Below are 20923 nucleotides of genomic sequence, written 5' to 3'. Positions count from 1 at the left end.
CGAAGGGCGGCCAGGGTGGAAGGGCGGCTCCAGTCGGGGCTCGTCGCCGCCGCTGCTGCCGCCTCCACCACCGGAGGCGCCCTTCTGCTGCGGTAGCAAGCAGGGCTCGGAGGACGGGGGCGCCGGGTAGAAGTGCTGGCTGTGCGGGGCGGGGAGGGTTCTAAGAGGCCGGACGACGCCCTCCTGCGCGGTCGCCCGACGGGTCTTGGCTCAGCGGGGCGAGGGGGCTGAAGCCGCCCATCTCCGAGGGGCCCCCGGGGCCCGATGCCCCTCCGGTGGCTCCTCCGTGCAGCTGGGGGGGCTTGGAGGACACGGAGCCCACCTCGGCAGCCCGCAGGCCGGGAGCGGCAGGCTTGGGCGGGCGTGGTGATGCCATCGGAGCCCCGGAGGGCCAGGGCGACCGATCGACTCCAGGAACCCGCCCAGGGCCACGCGGGCCGCAGGTGGCTTGGAGGTGGTGAAAGGGGGATCGCTCAGGCTTCTGCTGCTTCTCCGCCTTCTCAGGCTTCTCGCCCGTCTTGTGCTTGGTGGGCGGCTGGGGGGCCTGGCCTGCACTGGGTGGCTGCCCGGGGGGAACGCCTGCTCGCTGCTTCAGATTTTTATGTCTATAGAAAAGAAAAGGAAAAAAAAAAAAAATCACAGAAGAAAAAGAAGGTAATGAATGACATCGAAATAAGTTCCAATGTACACCGATTTAGAATGATTGATATCTGTTTTTTATGATTTACTACAGAGAAGTACTAAAGTGTAATGCCATTACTTGTGAACACACTGCCCTTTGTCCACACATATGACTGGACAGGATGACTAACATGAGGGTTAGTGTGAACGTGGGAGGGCTCGGAGACAGGAGGTGTTGATGTTTGCTTCAAGGGGGTTGTATTGGGGTCAGCTCTTTTTTTAGACCCTGAGATGGGGCATACATGTCACGACCTAACCACAGTGGTCAAGACAACTGTCTGTGTATGTATGTGCGCGCGCGTGTGTGGTGTGTGTGTGTGTGTGTGTGTGTGGGCAAGCCAAAGAGTTGTTTCAGAGCTCCTCAAACACATAACCAGCATGTCATATATACACCTAATTATGTGCACATACATACTGTATATTAAAAGTACAGACACTTTATGTGCTATACTTAGAGCTATGAACATCCAAAGATGCACAAACCAAAGTCAAGTACTCACACACACACACACACACACACACACACACACACACACACAATAGTCTCTGTCTATATACATACACCCAAACACCTTTCACTGAATTTCTGCTGAGGAAATCCCTTTTCAATGTCACCTTTGGACACTGGGTCCTCTCCTATGCAGTACGACCTGGCTAGACTTCCCCTTGGCAACATCTCAATAGGGCAACCCTACTTCAGACTACTGCAGTGTATAAACAAGTACTGACACACACACGCACACACAACAGGGAAGGAATCAAATGCTAAGCACATCCGAGTTTGCTTAAAAAATGCACTTGACTGCAGAGAGCCATAATAAATGTGGCTGAGATCGCGCCATAGGAAAGACTGCCTCTCTGTTCCTCCAACTCTGCTGAGGAGGAGGCTGACGTCAATCAGACTGCTGCAGGCCATTCGTGTCCATCTTCAGATGCCCTGCTTTTTTTTCCCCTCTGCGTTTTTCATGTCCAGCCTCACAGCCAGCCATCGGTCATCTTCACCTTGAGTCCTGCGTGTCTTTACACGCTTTCCCCCCCACCCTCTCTCCCTCCCTCCCTCTCTCTTTTCCTCTTTTCTTTGCTTTTGGAGTGAGAGCTGCAACTCATAGACAGTTTCACTTCCAATTTCTCCCTTTCTCCCCTTACAGAAAGGGGCTAAGAAGTGGCCAATGCTGACCAGACAGCCCTCTTACTCAGACTTGCTCTACGCCTCGCCAAACAGTGGCCACGGAGGTGGTGGCGGCGGCGGCGCCGGCGGTGACTCGGGCGAGGCCAAGATGGCCAGGAATCTCATTTGGTGCCCGCGTGGCTATTTTCCCTGGGTGGCCTTGAGTCGGCGTCGGTGAATGCTTGAGGCGCGTCCGTGCAACGCCGGCTGGGCTCGCGCGAACAGACAGCACCAGACTGAGACAAGCCTCTGTTGTGCAACGCAGCCACTTCAACATCTCCTTCAAATCAAAGGGGGGAGAAATGGGACATGGCCCACACATAAACAGACGTTTAAAGCAGAGGGGTGCAGGACATGCTTTCTGAAAATTCCTTGACGGTGCAGTGCATCTTCATTGTGCGTGTGTGTACAGTATATGAGGATGTGTGAGGAGGAGAGAGGGGTGTATTTCAGTAGTGGTGGTGTAGTGTGTGTGTTGTTGTTGGGGGGGGGGATGGGTGTTTTTCCTCTGGAGGACAGCGAGACGCTGACTCGAGGCTTTCTGCCTGGCGGCCCGCCGCCAGAGATGCGAGGGAGCTCCTGAGCCCCCAGGGGGCGTCGACGGAGCTGCAGTCCCACAACACATAAAATAAATACACCCCGGCTCCCCAACTACCAGCAGCATCCTGACCACGCAATGCAGCACAACACCAAGCAGCTGGACATAACATGGTCAGTGGAACCTTTGGAACTCGCAATTATGACACGCAATGGAACTCCAATGGGAAAATAAGATGGGCTAGAAACATGGACTGCATTGCTACTCCAGGTTAATTTTCATCTTTTTTTACACCAGTGCGGCAATTGAACTGCAATGTGTGAAAGCTACCTATTCCTCCTGTACTGTCCATCTCCTCCAAACAGGAGATGGTCATCACTGCCTGCCAATGTCCTAGAACCTACTTCCAAACAACTATGCAGTGCCTGGGTGAGCAACTTTGAGTAGTTCAGTGGTTTTATTTACACAATAGCTGGGTGAAACTGGTCATAATCTGATGGGTTTCGTACCTGGAACATAGGCAGGTGGACCTGTGCGTGGCCTCCACAAAGTCCCACGCGCCGACCTTCTCCGGGACGTCCGCCTCGCTGGTACCGTTGGTCGTCACTGAGAATTTCCGTCTAGCGAGAGGAAGATGAAATGAGGGTTACAACAAAGCAGAGACCATTTCTAGGAATCAATCGATAAACAACTACAAAAAAATAAATAAATAAATAAATAAAAAAAAATCACGTTTCTCAAAAGCTGTCAGTCATCACTATTTTGCTGATACCCCAGTACATGCTATGAATTCCTGCTGCATCATTTTTGTGTTATAATTCATCAAGAATGCTGATTCAAGGGGTCTCTCGGCTACATTGAAAATGAGGGCTGCCCTCAGGTATACACCCGAGAAGGAAAATAAAGGTTTGAATGAATTGTATATAGCAGGTATATGTTCCTCCTGGTGGACTCGCCATGTGTATGAGTGTGTGAGACTCTCTTAGCCTGTGTCAGGTTGAAACACATCTGTGCCCAAGAACAAACCAGATGAAACTAGGCAAATCTGAGCCTGGCTATGGCACATAGTCTAGACCCAGTCGAGCATGACTGACCACATATACATCATGCCGTCAGAGGGGTCACTTAAGCGTGTCAGACTATATGGCTCCTCAAGTATGCTGCAGGTGAATTCAGTGTACCTACAACGTCGTACCAAATAAAGAATTCTGGGCTTGACTGATCATGCCTGACAGACTAGCTCTGGTGCATATTAAGTAGAACGCTAAACACTGTGCATGTTGAGGCCGATTTAGGCTTCTGTGCCTAATCTATGCCACAGGGACATAGCAGAGTAACATACCCTACGACTGATGCGCACCGTTCAAAAAATGTAACTTCATATTAAGGTGACGCCAAACCACAACAGGTGTTTATCCAGCAAGTTGTTTCCTTTGCTGGGAAATAGCTTGCTGACGTACGCCAATGTTTGATAGTTGGCTGGTAGACATCCCTTCATATTGCCTCAGGTGATTTTCGGTTACAACAATTATCAGATTACACAGTATCTAACATGGCCACCTTTGGAGCTTGGTACTTGGTTTTTTTCTCCAACAAAAGTTTTGAAGTTGAACTACAAAGCTCCGCAGATGCACCAGCGCAAAAGTAAAACCGCTCAGCCTAACAGTGGCGTAGGCTCTGCAAAGATTCAATGCTACCCAGAGGCATAAATCGCTCATCGCTCTATGATCGCTTCAGCGGACCCACCTGCTGTGGGCTGCCGTGTGCTGTGTGGCGGGGCCTTACTTGTTCTGCGTGCGGTTGAGGTTGCACTCCTGCCAGACGCGCTCCACCACTTGGCCGGCCATGCGTCGAGGGATCTTGCCGCCGTGGTGACTGGTGGTGTCCGTGCTGAAGCCGTCCATCACAGAAGACAGCTTCATCCACTTCTGAGCCGACTGAGAGTCCACTGGAGAGGACAAGAGGGGCGAGAGAGAAAGGGATGGAGAGAAGGAGGGCAGTGAACCAATCAGCTTTCCCAACAAGCATTACCAGCAACAAGCTTTCCCAACAAGCAAAGAGATAGCTAAAACAAGTGATCTTTAGATACAATCATTTTTCATTGAAGAGACATTTCAATTTCACTCTGAAAATGTAATTTGGTATGTGCACCAAATTACACAGCACTTGGGTGCCCATTTTCAACCCATACCCAGTATACTTCTCAGATGAGCTTTAAGCTCCTCCTACCTGTCTGAGCCTCCTCAGGTGATGTGGGCGGGGTGAGGGTGACCGACGAGATGGCAGGGTCACGCTGGGACACAGGCACTTGGTGGCCACCCGAATAAATGGCCGAGCCATGGGAGGCCCCCACCGGGACCACGATGGGGATGTCCGACTGGGGCACCAGCACCAAACACGCAGGGTACACCATTCGAACACCACCTGCTCAAACCAGGTTAATTAGTTTCATTAGTGGCGGAATAATTAAGCTATTTTAATCATTGAAATAAATTATTAATTAAATTAACCAAATCATTAGTCAAACTCTCATTCTTATTTCAGCGAAGCTATGCAAACACATAGGGTGCCTCAAATAACACTTGGTCACTGCAAAGTGACTAACGCAGATTTGTGGGCTGTTTCAGTGTGCGACACGACAGACAAACACAAGTCTTACCGACGAGGACCTCGACCGCAGCCAGGGAGTCGTCCTCCCAGTCTGCGTCCTCCGTCTTGTCTTCGGCGTTCTCCTTGGCTGGGGCTGATGGGATAGAACTGGTTCCATTCCTCGATGAGCTTCTGGGTGGGCGGGTCCGAGAGCTTGAAGGACTGTCCCGTCAGCGTCCCGTTCAGTCCAAATGGACTGAGAATCACTGAATGGGGGGCAAGAAAGAAAAATTAAGCGTGAGTGTACCACACAGAACAGAAGGAGAGAACTTGCCGAATGCAGTGTCCTACACAACATAATAGCAGTTCAGTGTCAGTCTAAGCAGGACAAAAACGCTGTCTCCTTCTATCCACCATCACCGGGGGTTACCTCACGTCTCGCAGAAGTAGCCATGGTTCCACCACCGGCGCGCGGTTAGACGAGGCCACAGCGAAAAGCCCTTCGCCTCAGAGGTTTCCCCACAAGAGTTACAAGCGAGCGTCTTTCCATACACACCACAAACCCACAGAGGGAGAGCGGCCCTTTTGAAAGCCATTCGGGCCTTGATCACTGGCCAGAAGTGCCCATTCAAAGTCCATAAACACACAAAACAGCCCATAAACGGAGCCGTCTCACTGAACCCCCACACAGGAGCGGAGACCGTGGCTTCTGAGCGGTGTGGGAATGGGCGTCTCCTGGAGGGCATCCTGGTTCAACTGGATCTCCCATCCTATTTTAGGTCACTTATGACCAAACTGTTGATCCGAATTGTTTGATTCTGCTGTATTAAATACAATGGTGCTGCAACTACATGGCCACTAGCAAAAATCATTGCGGATGTTTAAAATTAGCTTTTTGGTTTGTCAGATCAAATTACACCTGGGAATTAAAACAAAGCCTAAAACTGAGGAAATTAGTGCAGGTGTGTGTATGTGGGTGTGTATGTGGGTGTTTATGTGAGTGTACAGATGTGTGCGAGTGTGAATGTGTGTGAGTGTGTGTGTGCATGTATGTGCGTGTGAGTGTGCGAGTGAGTGTGTGCGTGTAGTGTGTGTGTGTGTGGGGTTGAGCAGCGCCATTAGTCCAGCCCTCCTCCCCTTGTCCACTGCATCTCTAGGTTTTTCTCTCCCTGCTTCACATCCCTCAAGTCTTCATCCCTGTCCTCTGCTCTCCCCCCCTCCTGACCATTCTTATGCCTGGGTATTGATCAGCGGGGGCCTGCACTTCCCTGAGCGAGAGAAAGACAGAAAAAAAGAGAGAAAGAGAGAGAGATACAGAGACAGAGGGAGGGAGAGAGAGAGGGAGGAAGGTTGGGAGGAAGAGAGGAGAGAAATCCATCCATCCTTTCCCATGAGGTTCCATTAGCATGCTCCATACATGTCCTTCAGACAGAAATCCATATGTGTGTCCAGCAGAGAAAGGGAGAGATGAGAGAGAGAGAGAGAGCGGCGAGAGAGAGAGAGAAGAAGAAAGGAGGCCCGTTGCTGGGAGCATTCCTCTGCACTGGTGTTGAAAGGGGTGGGGGTGGTGATGGTGGGGGCAGTTCGACAGAATGTTCAGCTTATAGGCGTTAAAGAAGCTTAACCTTTAGCCTAAAGTGCACGCATACACAGCCCTCCCATTTTTGAATTACATGCCAATGGGTAAAGCATGTCTGGCTTTTCTTCCAAGTGTGTTTGCACAATCAACATGCAATGGCAGGATTTCACTGACTGATTGACTGACTGTGTGTGTCTGTGACAGTGTTTCGTGTGTGTGTGAGGAGGAGGAGGAGGAGGAGGGAGGACTGGGGCAGCTCAGCCCAGAACTCATGGCAGCACTGGAAGAGCATTTTAATATTTGACAAGCTGGTGATTACACAAGACACCGTGTCCCGAATCCCTGAGTCGCCGCCCCCGCCCTCCCTCCGGCGGCCGGTCCTGGCAGCCTCGCGTCTCATCAGTATGTGCCCGCTCTGGCTCGGTCAAAAAAAGAAATAAAAAATTCACACTATTGACGGTAAACAAGCAGGTCCCTTGTGCAAGTGTGACAGATGTAAGGTCATCATTTGCATCTCGGCAGAACACAGGGTTCTTCCACAGGCCAGACGCCTGCCCCCCCTTGCCTGCCTTTATTGCATTTCAGAAGCCATCTTTTTTCCTTTGGCAGGAGGGAGGAGGGGGAATGAGGGGCTAGGCATGTTTAATGTGCTCTCATTTGCTCATAAAAAGCAAGCCTGCAAGAGATCTCATCCAGACAGGACAGTCTCAGTTGTCTTCTATCAGTCTTTTCACCCCCCCCATATCTCCATCTTCATCTCCTTAACCCCAGCACCCTGAAGACATGTCAAATATGCTAAGATCAGTTAAATGAGCTGCAAGTTCATTACGTTCGCACTGCGCTGCTTTATGAGGTCATATCCTGGAAACGGTCTGTCGCTTTGCTGAGCACTAAAAGGGGCCTGTCAGAGTAAGAGAGAGAGGGGACTCGTAAACACCGCCGGGGAAACTAGACGCTCGTCTCGATCTGGGCTGGTGGTAGACACAAGACCTTGCACGGAAAATTTGTTGGGCAGAGGGGAGCGTCCAATTTCCTGATCTACAACACTTTCTACAATCCACAAAATCTAGAAAGGGAGAAGGTAAATTCAATTGATCCATTTCAATGGTTGGGCTATACATATTCTCCGCCTGTAATCCCAGAGACGTTTTGTAAAATTCAGCAAATTGCTCCTCACTCAGTGTTTGTTTCTCATTTACAGAGCCAGGACTGTGTACAAACATTCTGTTACACTTTGAGAACAAACACTACCATAAACAATCCCAGCCAATCAAACAAGGTGCTTCAGCTCAAATGTCATCATCACTCTTCAAAACTGCATCTGCAGAACGGAAACCGAAATACAGACCAAATCTTTTAGAAAATGTACCAGCCTGAGCACAGAGCTATTTCATTCAGTTTCTTTTTTATTAATTACGATGCAAATGGGCGGGTCGGACACCTCCTCCACTGCGAACACCACAGGAAGTGAGGGCAGGATGGAGGGGAAGACAGCAGGGCTGTGAAGACGCAGAGGGTCGAAGCCCAGATGAATGTATTAATGGCCGACGCAATTGAGGCCAGTTCGCTCAGAGGGGCCAGAGCTCATTAACCCCCCGATCGCAACAGCATGTGGCCTTTCACCAGCCGCTGCTTGAGAATGGCCGGAGCGAGCTCGCACGCATTGATATAACGGCGGGGGAGTGAGAGGCCAGAGTGTCCAATCGCTTTAAGAGACACAATAAAAAAGGCGGGAAAAGATAGTTCCTCTACTCTGAAAGGGATAGCAAGAGATGGAGCCAGCAGAAAGCGAGCGAAAGAGAGAAAGATAGATAGAGAGAGAGACAGAGAGAAATAGAGAGAAAGAGAAAGGCTACTAAAGATGGTGATTGTGGACTGAAGGTAACAGGAGGACTTGAGGGATTGTGCCGTGTGTAATGAACACATCCTGTTCCTGGGGCTCACTCTCGCTCGCTCACCCTCTCCTTCTCTCTCGCTCTCTCCCTCTCCCTCACGCGCTCTCTCTCTCTCGTTCGCTCTCTGGCTGCAGCTGGGCAGACTCTGCCCTGATCTTCCTTCTTTGTTCTGCCCCGCTTTGTTGTCGAGGCGTTGCTCTTACAACCCGACTGCCATGCTGCTTTTCAGCCCTACTAAATACACACACCTTTCAGGCCACCACGAACACCACCACCACCACCGAATACAACTAATGGGGTGGGGAGAGGGAGAGAGAGGGATGGGGAGGAGAGGGAAGAGAGAGGGAGAGAGAGGGATGGGGGGAGAGAGGGAAGAGAGAGGGAGAGAGAGGGAGAGAGGGAGAGAGAGGAATGGGGAGGAGAGAGGGAGAGAGAGGGATGGGGGGAGAGAGGGAGAGAGAGGGATGGGGGAGAGGGAGAGAGAGGGATGGGGGAGGTGGGGGAGAATGAGAGATGTTCAGAGGAGAGATGGAGAGAGGAGAAAAAAAAAAAAAAAACTATGTCTGAGATGGAGGAAAGGAAATTAGTTGAGGGAGAAGTGGGGGAGGGGAGAAGAGAGACGAGGAAAAGGCGGAACTCACGACCCTCCCCCCACCACCACCACCACCACCACCCTTGCTCTCATCATACTTATTATTGAGGTGGGTTAAGTGAAAAGCAGTGGCTTTTTCTGAAATCCCTTGGCCTGAAAAAAACCCTCTCTTTAAATCCCATGGCTTTCTCGCTGATGCATTAGGTAAGCTCTGGGCTACGTCTCCAGATGCCAGACTGTCCTCTCCAGTTGATGCAGGTGTTGATAACACGTTTGTCACGGCACAAGTACTGGCTGTGAATGCCAGTTAGATACAGATTTGCTTAATTTCCGTTTATAAACACAAAGCAGCTATTTTGACTGACTTGTTTAGACTGCTTTGTTTTGTTTGAGCTTTGAGCTTTCGGATGGAGTCCGGAGACAGAAACAATGTGGTGGTGGTGTCATGACATTTGCATCATACTGCAAGGAAAAGTGCTACAATACCCAACAGCTTGTAAATTTCATTTGGGGGGGGTAGTGAATAAAGCTGTGAAAATGCTGAAATGGACCTACACTCACTCTCTCGGTCTTTCTTCTTAAAACAGTGATGGAATTCCAAGGCTATGACTCCGTGCCCCATAGGTCTTTTCATTTTACCCGGCTGCACCCCGAGTTCAGCCACATTTATTTGACTTTTGCTTTTTCAGCTTGCGGATGTCAAAGCTCCAGGCCCAGTGCTCCAGTGCCTCTGGGGCCGACTCTGGCCTGCCTACTGACACCTCTAAAGAGTTTGTCTTTTCACTCCGGGTTCAATGCTGTTGCCCCAGGTTGTCAGAACTGAAATCTTTTTTCTTTTTTTTTTTAAAGCTGCAGAAATCTCTTGTGTTCTACATATGCCTCACATATTCACATAGGAGGCAGTGCATAAAATAATGCTACTATGATCGTGGGTTACATATCCACTTTTCACAACAATTTTTTTTTTTTTTTTGCAATTACTATACTACTACTATACTAAAATTATTTTAACAAGGAACCACCCTGGTGAATAAGAATGAGTTCTTGACCTGAGTGTTCATTCCCAGATCCAAAGTGGTGAATCAAATCAGATTCAATTGATCCATTTCAGGATCAGCAAATTGCTCCTCACTCAGTGTTTGTCCTCAAAGTGTAACAAAGTGTTTGTACACAGTCCTGGCTCTGTAAATGAGAAACAAACACTACCATAAACAATGCCTACTTTATAGGGCCGCCAGCATGCATAATGCACCCCCCCCTGTTCAGACATTCAAGACACACCTACAAAGAGAACCCTACAGCACCCGTGTTTCAAAGGCATGAGTGCATCTGTCCTTCTCCACAATACAGGTTTTTACACTTACATAGAAGACTTGCATCTGCAAAAGAACACTTTCATTGTAGTCATACTGACACTGGCTTAGACATGTTTCTCTAAGCTTTTTTTCTCTCAATTGGTTAAAGCATGAAGCAGCACACATGGGTGGGGTTGCACCTCCACTCTGACATACCATAATGCAGCGAGACCAACAAGAATACAAACAGAGCAATGCCAGCTGCGGTTCCCACACCCACCATCAGAGATAAAAGGGACTTTTTAAGTACCCCGTAACCAAGTGCATCTGAGTGTCTCATTTTGTTGTCTACATAAACAATCTGGAGTTTTTTTTCCCCACCACATCTCCATCTCCTGTATGAGTAGCATGTGTTGATGTTGAATATAGGAGAGCACAATTAACTGTAAAGTTATTTAGAAACCACCTTAAAAGCCCAATAAGTAATAACATCACAAAAAATCCCAAGTAATGGAAGTTAATACATAAACAGGATGTACAATGACACTTTAAATATGAAGCAGCATGACTGTTTCAAATTCAAACTACCTCATGTAAACAGTATAAGTCATCAAAGTGGCTGAACATCGTTTCAAAGCCAAAGTAGTACTGATGATTCATTTCAACTTATTATAAAATGCTATTCTGGCTCACAGTGTGGTTTTGTACTTCTGTGATTCAGTGTTTAAAAAAAATGTATCCACAACCAACTCATTGGTAACGGGTGGCCTCATAACTTCCTCTGGAGAAAAAAAATTGCTCCAATTCAGACGGAAGGAATTACTTGGCTTTGGCGTTTAATTAATGCATAATTCTGAATAAACAATTCAGGGCTTTACAGACAGTCTGTTCTACAAAAGCACTTCCCGATTTTTAAAATGTTTATTTATGGCGCTGTAGTCTTAGTAATTGCCTTCCTTTACAAAAGTTTTTTGGTGCAAAGCTAGTTTTCTGTTCAGTTCCGAGTGAAGACGAAATGAAATTATTGTCTGGGATAATCTGCCATTTGTTTGCCACGGAGCAGATGGAGATTAGGTTGCACAAAAATCTGGATTATTCATTTAAACATGGCACACTTATTACATCCACCCGCCTCAGACATATGCAAACGTGTGATTATAAAATTTGTAAACAATATCTCCAGCACTAATCCCGGCCTACTGGAGACTGACGTCAAGAGGAGCCAACAGAGCTGAGGCAGGCAACCAGCGTACTGGAGAGGGACGCAGCGCGCGCGGGGGGGGGGGGTCAGCAGTACCTTGGAAGGGGGTGCTGGCCTGCTGGGCCAGGGTGAGGTGCTCCTCGCTGAGGTGGTAGACGGGCTGGTGCTGGTTGATCTCCACACTGGTGCACACGTTGCTGTCGCCGTGCAGGAAGAAGCTGAAGGCACACGAGAGGTGCTCACTACGGAGGGAAAGACAGAGACAGAGAGAATGAGAGACTCGTTTTCCATTTGTCTCACAAAAACACCCAAAGAGGCCAATCAATGCAGACCCTAATCAAAAACAGCCAGTGCTCCTCCCTTCCAGTGCGGTGCACGCACAAAAACACTGACGTAAAAGAAGACAGCGTGACATTCCACCAGACGACCACGACAGCAGTGTGTGTGTGAGAGGGGAATGAGGACAGGAGTAACGTAAACAGTGTCCTCTGCCACTGCCCCCGGGGGCAAGAGCAGAGGGACATCTGGTTCCCATGCTGCCTCCACACACACACACACACACACACACACACACACACACACACACACACACACACACACACACACACACACACCTTATGTGGCCTTTCACACATTCCCTCTCAGCTTCCTGCTGTCCGCACACACACACACACACACACACACACACACACACACACACACACAACACAAAACCAGCGCTAAAGAAAATACATCATCAACACCCTGCAACGTAATATAAATATGCTGGTGTGAATTCAGTGTTGACAGAGTACATTTAAAACACGGCACAGAGTGAATGCCGAGGAACGGAACAGGGGTTTGTGAACAGCCGGTAGCCCAAAGCAAGCAATCACAGTTGTGCACTGACAAGAGTGTCAAGAAAAAGAATACAAGGGAAAGAGAAAGAAAAGGAAGACAGACAAGACTAGACACGGGAAAGGCTATTGTGTCCACTTTACTCCTTTTCTCCTGAAATCATTCTCTCCCTCACACACAGAAAATTGGGCTTTGTGAACTCTTTGTGAGTGGATCAAAGCGAAGTGCTTGCTCCCAGACCCTTGGCAAAGCGCAGAGCATCCTCTCCCGCTCCCAGCCCTCATCTGAATGCATCGGAGCGCACGGGCCGGACAGGCTAGCGAGCGAACGAGCGAGCGAGCGAACGGGCGGGCTGGCGGGCCAGCAGCCGGGAGGAAGGGAGGGAGGGAAACACACAGTCCGATGCAACAATAAACTACAAAAGAGCGCCGCCTTTGAGTTTGGCAGAGCTGACGAGCAGGGGGGGAGAAGAAAAGGGAGGACTGTCGAGGAGGGCTGAGGAGGGGGTGGGGATGTCTAACGGGGCCCAGAGGAAAGATCTGACCGGGGCCGCTCGCACAAACAGCACTCCCCTCACGGCCCCGGGGCCGTAAGAAGTTGTTTCGGCCTCATCAGGAACCAATTAAAACACGGAACCTCAGGTCGCGTTTCCTGGGAGGAACCGCTTAAGTGAGACACCGAGGGTCTGCCTCACAGTGAAGGCGTCTGGGGGAGGTCTGAAGTGAGTTGACTCCGAGAGTGGTTCTGAGAGTGGATGCTAGAGTACAGTCCCAGGACCACAGTTCAATAGCACGCCATTTATTCCAAGGAGTGTGCATGTGTGAGGGAGGGCTAGAATGACTTCATATAAATCGCTCAGTGTTTCTGCACAGCTAACTAGCTCTAAAAACATGGCTGTGTTTTATTTTCTGCAGGCCACTGATTAGAACAGAGCGAGCGAGCGCATGAGAGTGTGTGTGTGTGTGTGTGTGTGTGTGTGTGTGTGTGTGTGTGTGTGTGTGTGTGTGTGTGTGTGTGTGTGTGTGTGTGTGTGTGTGTGTGTGTGAGTGAGTGAGTGAGTGAGTGAGTGAGTGAGTGAGTGAGTGAGTGAGAGAGAGAGAGAGAGAAAAGAACAGAACAGATACGGAGAACAGAACCATCACATGAGTTTTCTAGACTAGCCCACACAGTTTTAAATGTACATCTACTGTTTTAATCTGTTCGCTGTACAGTTGACCTGCGATCCCTGGATGCAGTCACGCTGCAAACACGAAATGGTGACGGGACGCGCTGCTGCATCTGTGAAAAAAACACACACACACAGGCTTTCCAGTGAGGCCAGCCCTGCTGAAAACTGCAGCACAATCACTTTCAGTCACAAGGCGCGCCAGCAGGCATGCTGCTCCTTTACTGGGCCCGCAAACACACGCGCACGTAGAGACACACAGTACAGAAGCACAGCAGCACAGCAGGCATGCACACACAAACACACACGGACAGACAGACAGACACACACATACACATACACGCGCACGCCTACACACACACAGAGCATACAGTTAGCACACATAGGTGCTAGAAGACCAATCCTGCTCTCCAGATCAACCATAACAATGTACACACACACAGCTCAAAAACAACCCCCCACCACCACCCAGCAAATCATTTGACTAATCTCCACATCCGCCTCCAAATTCAGATTACATTAACAACAGACAAGCTGGAGAGACTCATTTCTTTCACTTTCTCACACGCATAATAAAACCACACACACACAGACAGCTCAGCAGAGATCTACATAGCAGATGGATGTGGGCAGTCAGTGATGCCTCTGCAAACAAGTAGTGAATGAGGTCAGGACCGGGCAGAGCAGAGCAGAGATAGCCAATCAGCCAATCGTCATGACAACCCATCATGACAGACACACACACAGAGATGCTCGCAGAAATGCATCATCAAATGCAGACTAATATAGGAAGAGAAGGGAAGAGACCGAGAGAAGGATGAGAAAAGAGAAGGAAGAGAAAGAGAGGAGGGCGAGACAAAGACAAAGAATGCACAATGGATTCCTCGTTTGCTGAGTGGCAGGAAGTCTGTGCAGCAGAGCTTCCGGTGTGGTCAGTCACCACAGACTTCCTGACTAGCCGTATTGGGCCCCGAGTGACAGACACAAACACGCTCACGCACATTCAGTTTCGTTTTCCAACACCCAGCTTAAGCTTCTCACACACACACATCATACAAAACATCAAAAGACATAGCCTAACCAAAAACACACAATGACATTCAGTTTCACAATCAAATATCAAGTTAAAGTGTCTCTCTCTAAGACACACACAGAGAGACCACAAGTCATCTGGTCGGTCCCAGAGAGGAATCCCCCATCTATAGCGTAGTGCCTGCTGCTAAAGGTCAGTGCTACCGCTCTGCCAAAAAGAGCTGCTAGAACTCCCTGCCAACTTCCCTTCTCTCCTCTTCCTCCACTGCGAGAGAGCGAGAGAGAGAGAGAGCGAGAGAGCGAGAGAGAGAGGATATCCCACGCTTATCATGCGGACACAAGCAGCAGGGATGTTTAGTGACTGATGTCATTTCCCCTCCCTGCATGACAGGCCTGCTGCCCACTGCCCCACCTGCCTACACCTCCGGTCAGAGGAGCCTCTAGAACATAGTCACTCTCTCACACACACACACACACACACACACACCGAGAATAGTCCATTCAGCCAACATCTGAAACACATGCACCCACACACACACACCCGCAATGGACACTCATCAGAGAACTGAATGTCAAAACACACACATCCTGAGACAAGTACACAGAAATAGCCAACACACCATTGTGCAGTCAACATATGAGTGTTCAGTCCTGCTATTAAGACAGAGGCTTGTAACTACACTCACACCGACAGAGGTTTTATCCGACGTCAAGACGGTCACAGACTGATCCGGCTACAACCGCCAGAGCTTGATCCACCACAGACAGGTTTCGATGCCAAGGAACTGTGAGGAAAAGGCGCCGTCAAAAGACCCGCTCGCTCACAGGCAGCGAGTAAAGACTTCCAAGGGCTCTCCCCCGAGGGACTGTGGGAAGTGTAGTCCACAGAGCCACCGAGAGAAAGGGGCTGTGATGTGGAGAGACAAATTCATCTGGAGGAGGCCAAATCAGAGGCCACATCATCACCCTAATTCTGTCAAAGTCCCTGGTTCCCCTCCACCGATCAGTGGTCGCTTGTGTTTTCACTGGGAGCACAAGCAAGTGTAAACCGTCTACACACACACACAAAAACAGTTTATTTATCTAGGGTTGAATGAAACTCCTTTGATGTCAGAACAGAGATGAGGGCTGTGGTCACAAGGTTCTTAGAAATACGTCGTCTTTTTCTCCAGATTGCCCAGTGTTATTTCCCCACTGTGTTTTCTAGTTTATTCAAGGATGGGTTTTTAACTCGGGTGGGTTTGACTGCCGCTGGGCTGCTGAAGTGCTCATCAGTCACATCATTCATTTTGATTTCTTTGTGCTCCTGAAAATGCTCGTTCAGTGCAGTAAGTGGGCCAGAAATTGGTCATCTGCATTTGATTACAATCCAGCGGGACACGCAAGGTAAGAATCACAATAAAGAACATTCCGGTGATTTACAGGAACAAAACATGTGCCACCCACTGTGTGTGTGTGTGTGTGTGTGTGTGTGTGTGTGTGTGTGTGTGTGTGTGTGTGTGTGTGTGCGTCAAGCCCATATATGTCTGAATAGTAGGAGTACAAGTCCAGACAATGATGACCAGGTCATCCAACATACAGTAGGGCAAGAGCGAGCCCTCACACCTGCAGGACTAGGGTGCACCCGGAAGCACAGAGTAATACTCCATTCAAATAATACCTGCTTGAACATTCATTATAAAATTCAAAAAAAAAACAGCTTCATAACTAGGCTTGCTTAACTCATATGTTCTTTTATATTTTGTCATATTATGTGTGCTCTTATAAATGCAGTGTATATGTACAGTATGTGTCGAATCAGTTGGAAAATTCTATTTGATCCGTCTTCACTGTATGTACCACTGAGTGAGATGTTCTAAATTCAATTACGCAACTGTGCAGCGACTAAGACATTTTATTTTTACTCTATTCTAGCTGTCAAACTCTGAATGACAGAGGTGACATGATGTCAACCAAGCACCCGGTGTCTGCCAAAACACACTTCATCATCACCAAAAGCACTGCGTTAACATCAATCTCTTAATCTCTTCCACAAAGACACGGATCCTCAAAGGCATAACATAGACATTAGCAGCCAGCAGCACTTGACAAGAAAAACAAACCAATAGAAGGGCCTTAGAAGGGGCCACCCGGTCACTCTAAAGAGCTATCTGCTACCGACTGGCTCGTTCAGTGGATGTGGGAAGGACTCAGTGGGTGCAAGGGGAGGGGCTTAAAGGGCCCTGGGGGTGGTGGGGGTGGGGTGATGGAAGTCAGCAGTAACTAGAGACGGACAGGTCTGTGACTGGAGTCGTGGTGCATGTAGGCGGTTGGAAGGCAGACGAGTGAACAAGTTGTGCAATTCCTTGGATGCCTTATAAGGATGGGGTGGGAAGTGTGTGTGTGTGGGGGGTTAAAAAAAATGGCTGAAACTTTCTGGATAAAGAATTCCCATCGGGCGTGTTGGGTTTGGTCTGTGTCTCTTCCACAGGCATGTGTGAGGTATCGTTGTGCTCTGCTCAGCTCAAAAAAAAAGAAAAAACACTGGACAAGGTTGTTTCCCTCCTGTCTCCGTTAGACACTATGTGCTGGGGCTAACCCCTCCCAGGAAGTGCAGGGGTCCAAGAGAGTGAGCATGTGTACTGGGCATCTTTGGGGTGGGAGGGGTGCATTTTTTCTGGGGGCGGTGGAGTGGAGCTCTAATCTGCCCCTCTCCTGCGCTGAGGAGCCATATTAAAGGCCAATTTATCTTCCCTCCTGGAGCCCTTCAGAAACACGATACACAGACAGAGCTGCTCACATGGCACGCCCGTCTCCAAGCAATTCCCGTTGCTAGAGAGACTGCCTGTGTGTGTCTGTGTGTGTCTCTGTGTGTTTGTATGAATGTGTGTCTATGGGTACGGGGGTGTGTAAGTGTGTGTGTCTCAGTTTGTGTCTGTGTTGGTCTCCAGACGGTTAAGTGTGAGTGCATTAATGTCTGAAATGTGTATCAGCCTAGCTGTCTACAGGGCATACAGTGCCTGCCTTTGCCTGGGAGAGGCAGGGTATATGAGAGTGAGTGAGTGTGTGTGTGTGTGTGTGTGTACTAGGGATAAATTTAGTGCTTTAGCAAGTCTGCCAGCTCGCACCACACAGTCTCCTGCTCGTGTCTGTGCTGTCCCACTAACACAGGACACTGCTCATCTCTTAACCCTGACCCCACACACACACCCCATCATCATCATCATCATCCCACACACACACACACACACACACACACACCCCAACCGCCATCAGCGACCAAAAACAGAAAACAACAAACACACACACAGGCCTATGCTGTCAGTCAGACACTAGTGCCAGCAGCCTGCATCTACACCTCTGTCTAAACCACCCTGCGCAAACACAACCTCAACGTAAACAAAGCATACCACATCCTATAGCAGAAACACATCTACAGACCACATCAATGCAAAGGTCAGGCCACCATTTAGGATCAGTACAGAAGAGGAAGTAGCTCGGTGAGGATGTCATCACATATCTACCCTGTGTGAGACTGCTGCAATAGGGCTGTTTATGTGCCTGCCTCACTCTACTCGATGCACTGAGAGAGGAATGCAAGTCTGCATCTCAGAGAATTTATGATCTACCTAAGACACAGAGGCCAACTGAAAAGAGGAGAAGAGTGTTTAAAGTCCTCTGTCGGTCAGGAGGTGACCTGCAGTGATGGGCAGAGGATGGGGTGATGAGGGGGAGCAAGCGGTCCACAATGTGCCACAGAGTGATGTGTGTGTGTCTGTGTGTGTCTGTGTGTGTGTGTGTGTGTGTGTGTGTGTGTGTGTGTGTGTGTGTGTGTGTGTCTGTGGCTCTTACTAGAGGACTGCGAGGAGCACCTCCCTACTTGCTCATGAAAGGAAGCAGGAAGAGGAGGAGGAAAGAGCAAAGGAGAGAGGGGGTGCAAAGTACTTATGTGTAGTATGTGTGTACAGTACTTATCAAGTTTACATCACCCAGTCAAACAATTGTCAGGAAGATTAAAAACATACAGCTATTAGGTTCAGATATGTCAAGAAGTTGTAACAGGTACCAACACTCTTACCCCGTGCCTGTCAATCGTGTTTACATGGAGCTAGAGACCGCCAGCCAGGCATCGTGTAAACAGAGTGTAGCCAACAAGAGTCCACTGGGGTGACCCGGGGGCCATAGTGAGAGCCATCCCTCTCTATGGCATTAACATACCCCATTAACATAGGGCAGGTGAGGCCGCAACACTTACAATTTCAGGCCCTGTGTCAATACTACCACACCCTCAGGATGCAGAGGTGGAGAGTGAGAAATGACGGAGGTTCAACCCGTTTTACAAGTCAGGACAGTAGAAGAGGAATGATTTTTGAAATGAAATTAAATGAAATCAAAAAAAAAAAAAAAAAACAATTATTAAACAAAATGGAAGCCAAAAACGTGTTGGCCAGCAGAGAAGGAGGATTTGTAAAGTCTCCTTTGTGGTTCCTGTGGGAACGCAGGTTAACCACCAAACCACCCGCCCCCCCGACACACACACCGACACACACACCACTTCCGATGCAGTGGATATTAGCGGGTCAGTGTCACGTTAAGCACATCCTGGAAAAACACAGCCTCTGTTCTAACAGGTTTACAGACGTAATCCCGCCGAGCGCTCCAAGCATGTTCTCTCTTTGACGGCGTCTGCCCTCGTAAGCACCACAGTCGCCCAACCATGACAAGACGCTCAAGTTAATGAGAGTGACAGGGAGAGCAATGGAGTTAGTTGGTGGGGGGGTTAATGATGCAAAGAGAGGATAATGATGTGATGTCGCCGCCCTTGTGGTTGATGGTCTCTGGAGACACACACAAGCAAAGTCTAGTGTTCTACAGAGGCTCCACTGGGATGAAACTAAAAAGACACTGTGGTGGAAAAACACACACACACACACACACACACACAGCTCAGAGCCATCAACTGCACCACCGGTGGGACACACACCCCCAAAACAAAAGGAGGACTTAGGCTAACTGGAGCGGCGTACGAGCCGGCTCTGAGAGCTGGAGATCCAAACAATCTCCCCTTTCACATTCCCCCCTGTCCCTCGCTGACTTCTCTCAGTGACAGTGACGCCACACAGGAACAGGAAGACGAGACGATAATCGCGCGGAGAGAGACACGAAAGTCGGATCAAAGGCAAAGCGGACTCTGCATGGTTAAAAGCCTTTCAGCTTTTTCTGAACACTATCGTTGAGCCAGAGAGCTCACTACGACCGTCGTAAAAAAAAGGGAAAAACATGCTGGGCTTTAAGAGACCACAGCCACATGAATAAATGCAGAGATATGAAAGAGAGAGGGAGACGGGGAGAGCAAGACCGAGCGAGAGAGCGGATGAGAGAATGAAAAAAGGACTTCTCGTGGAGGTTATTTATAACTGAAGTAGTGAGAGTTACATGAATGTGGCGCAAATTCCAGAGGAAACTCCATTGTTCCTGTGGCCTTGGTCAAAGAATCGGAAGAGGCTCTGGAAATTACGCTGTTAACAGGAGCTACAGGCCCGAAACTGGGCAGCATTACCCTCTGGCAAGTACAGGTGCAGCAAGTGCCAAAACACACACAAGACTATGTGCATCTATAATACTCTAGTCTGAATGTGTGTGTGTCCTGCGTAGAGTGTTCCCAATCTTATCTCCGTACAGCATGAATGCTTCTCACGAGCATGTTCTGACCTGCACTTGCAGTTTTCTCCACTTGAAGGAGCAGTCCGTCACTGTGCCAGAGGGTTGTTGATCATGTCATAGCCCTCCCTTCAGCGCCAAGAAAGCAAAACACTACATTGGATAGATAGGGTATAGCACGGTCCAAGCCACCTTGCTCCATCCCCATTTACAGAGCCTGGACTTTTTTTGGTAACACTTTATTTTACAGGGTCCTTGTTCCAGTGTGGCTACATAATGAAGTGTAATAACCTGTGTAACAATATGTATTATATCACATACTTATATTGTCCATACATAATGTATTTTTGTGTACCTACAGGTCATTAGTACACGTTTAATGAGAAGTGCCCTAATCCTAACCTAAAGGCCACTTTGGCCACAATGATCTGTAGGACAACATAAGTATGTGATATTACATATTTGTTACACAGGTTGTTACACTGTACTTCATTATGCAGATACACTGGAACAAGGACCGTGTAAAATAAAGTGTTACCCTTGAGGGTGCTCACAAAACGAACAAGGTAGAGGACCTTGACGAGTGTATTGGAGTAGAATTGCGTATTATTTATCTAACTTATATTTTAAATCATAGTTTTTGAGTAATATGTATTACTTCTCTGTGCTGTATGGCAGTGTAATATTGGTGGGGAAGGGCTTGAGCAGCTA

General features: G+C 48.7%; 1 protein-coding gene across 1 annotated transcript in view; it reads right to left on the bottom strand.

The window, feature by feature from the left end:
- Nucleotides 1–20923, bottom strand: part of med13a (mediator complex subunit 13a) — a 68321-nt gene that overhangs the window by 28433 nt on the left and 18965 nt on the right. The window contains 8 exon segments of the mRNA XM_048229068.1: nt 1–144; nt 146–605; nt 2897–3007; nt 4173–4335; nt 4617–4811; nt 5047–5126; nt 5128–5242; nt 11635–11780. Of these exon segments, the coding sequence (XP_048085025.1) occupies nt 1–144; nt 146–605; nt 2897–3007; nt 4173–4335; nt 4617–4811; nt 5047–5126; nt 5128–5242; nt 11635–11780 (1414 nt within the window).

The sequence above is a fragment of the Alosa alosa genome, chromosome 2 (assembly GCF_017589495.1).
Source record: "Alosa alosa isolate M-15738 ecotype Scorff River chromosome 2, AALO_Geno_1.1, whole genome shotgun sequence".
Lineage (NCBI taxonomy): Eukaryota > Metazoa > Chordata > Actinopteri > Clupeiformes > Clupeidae > Alosa > Alosa alosa.
This window is presented reverse-complemented; position numbering and strand designations above follow the sequence as displayed.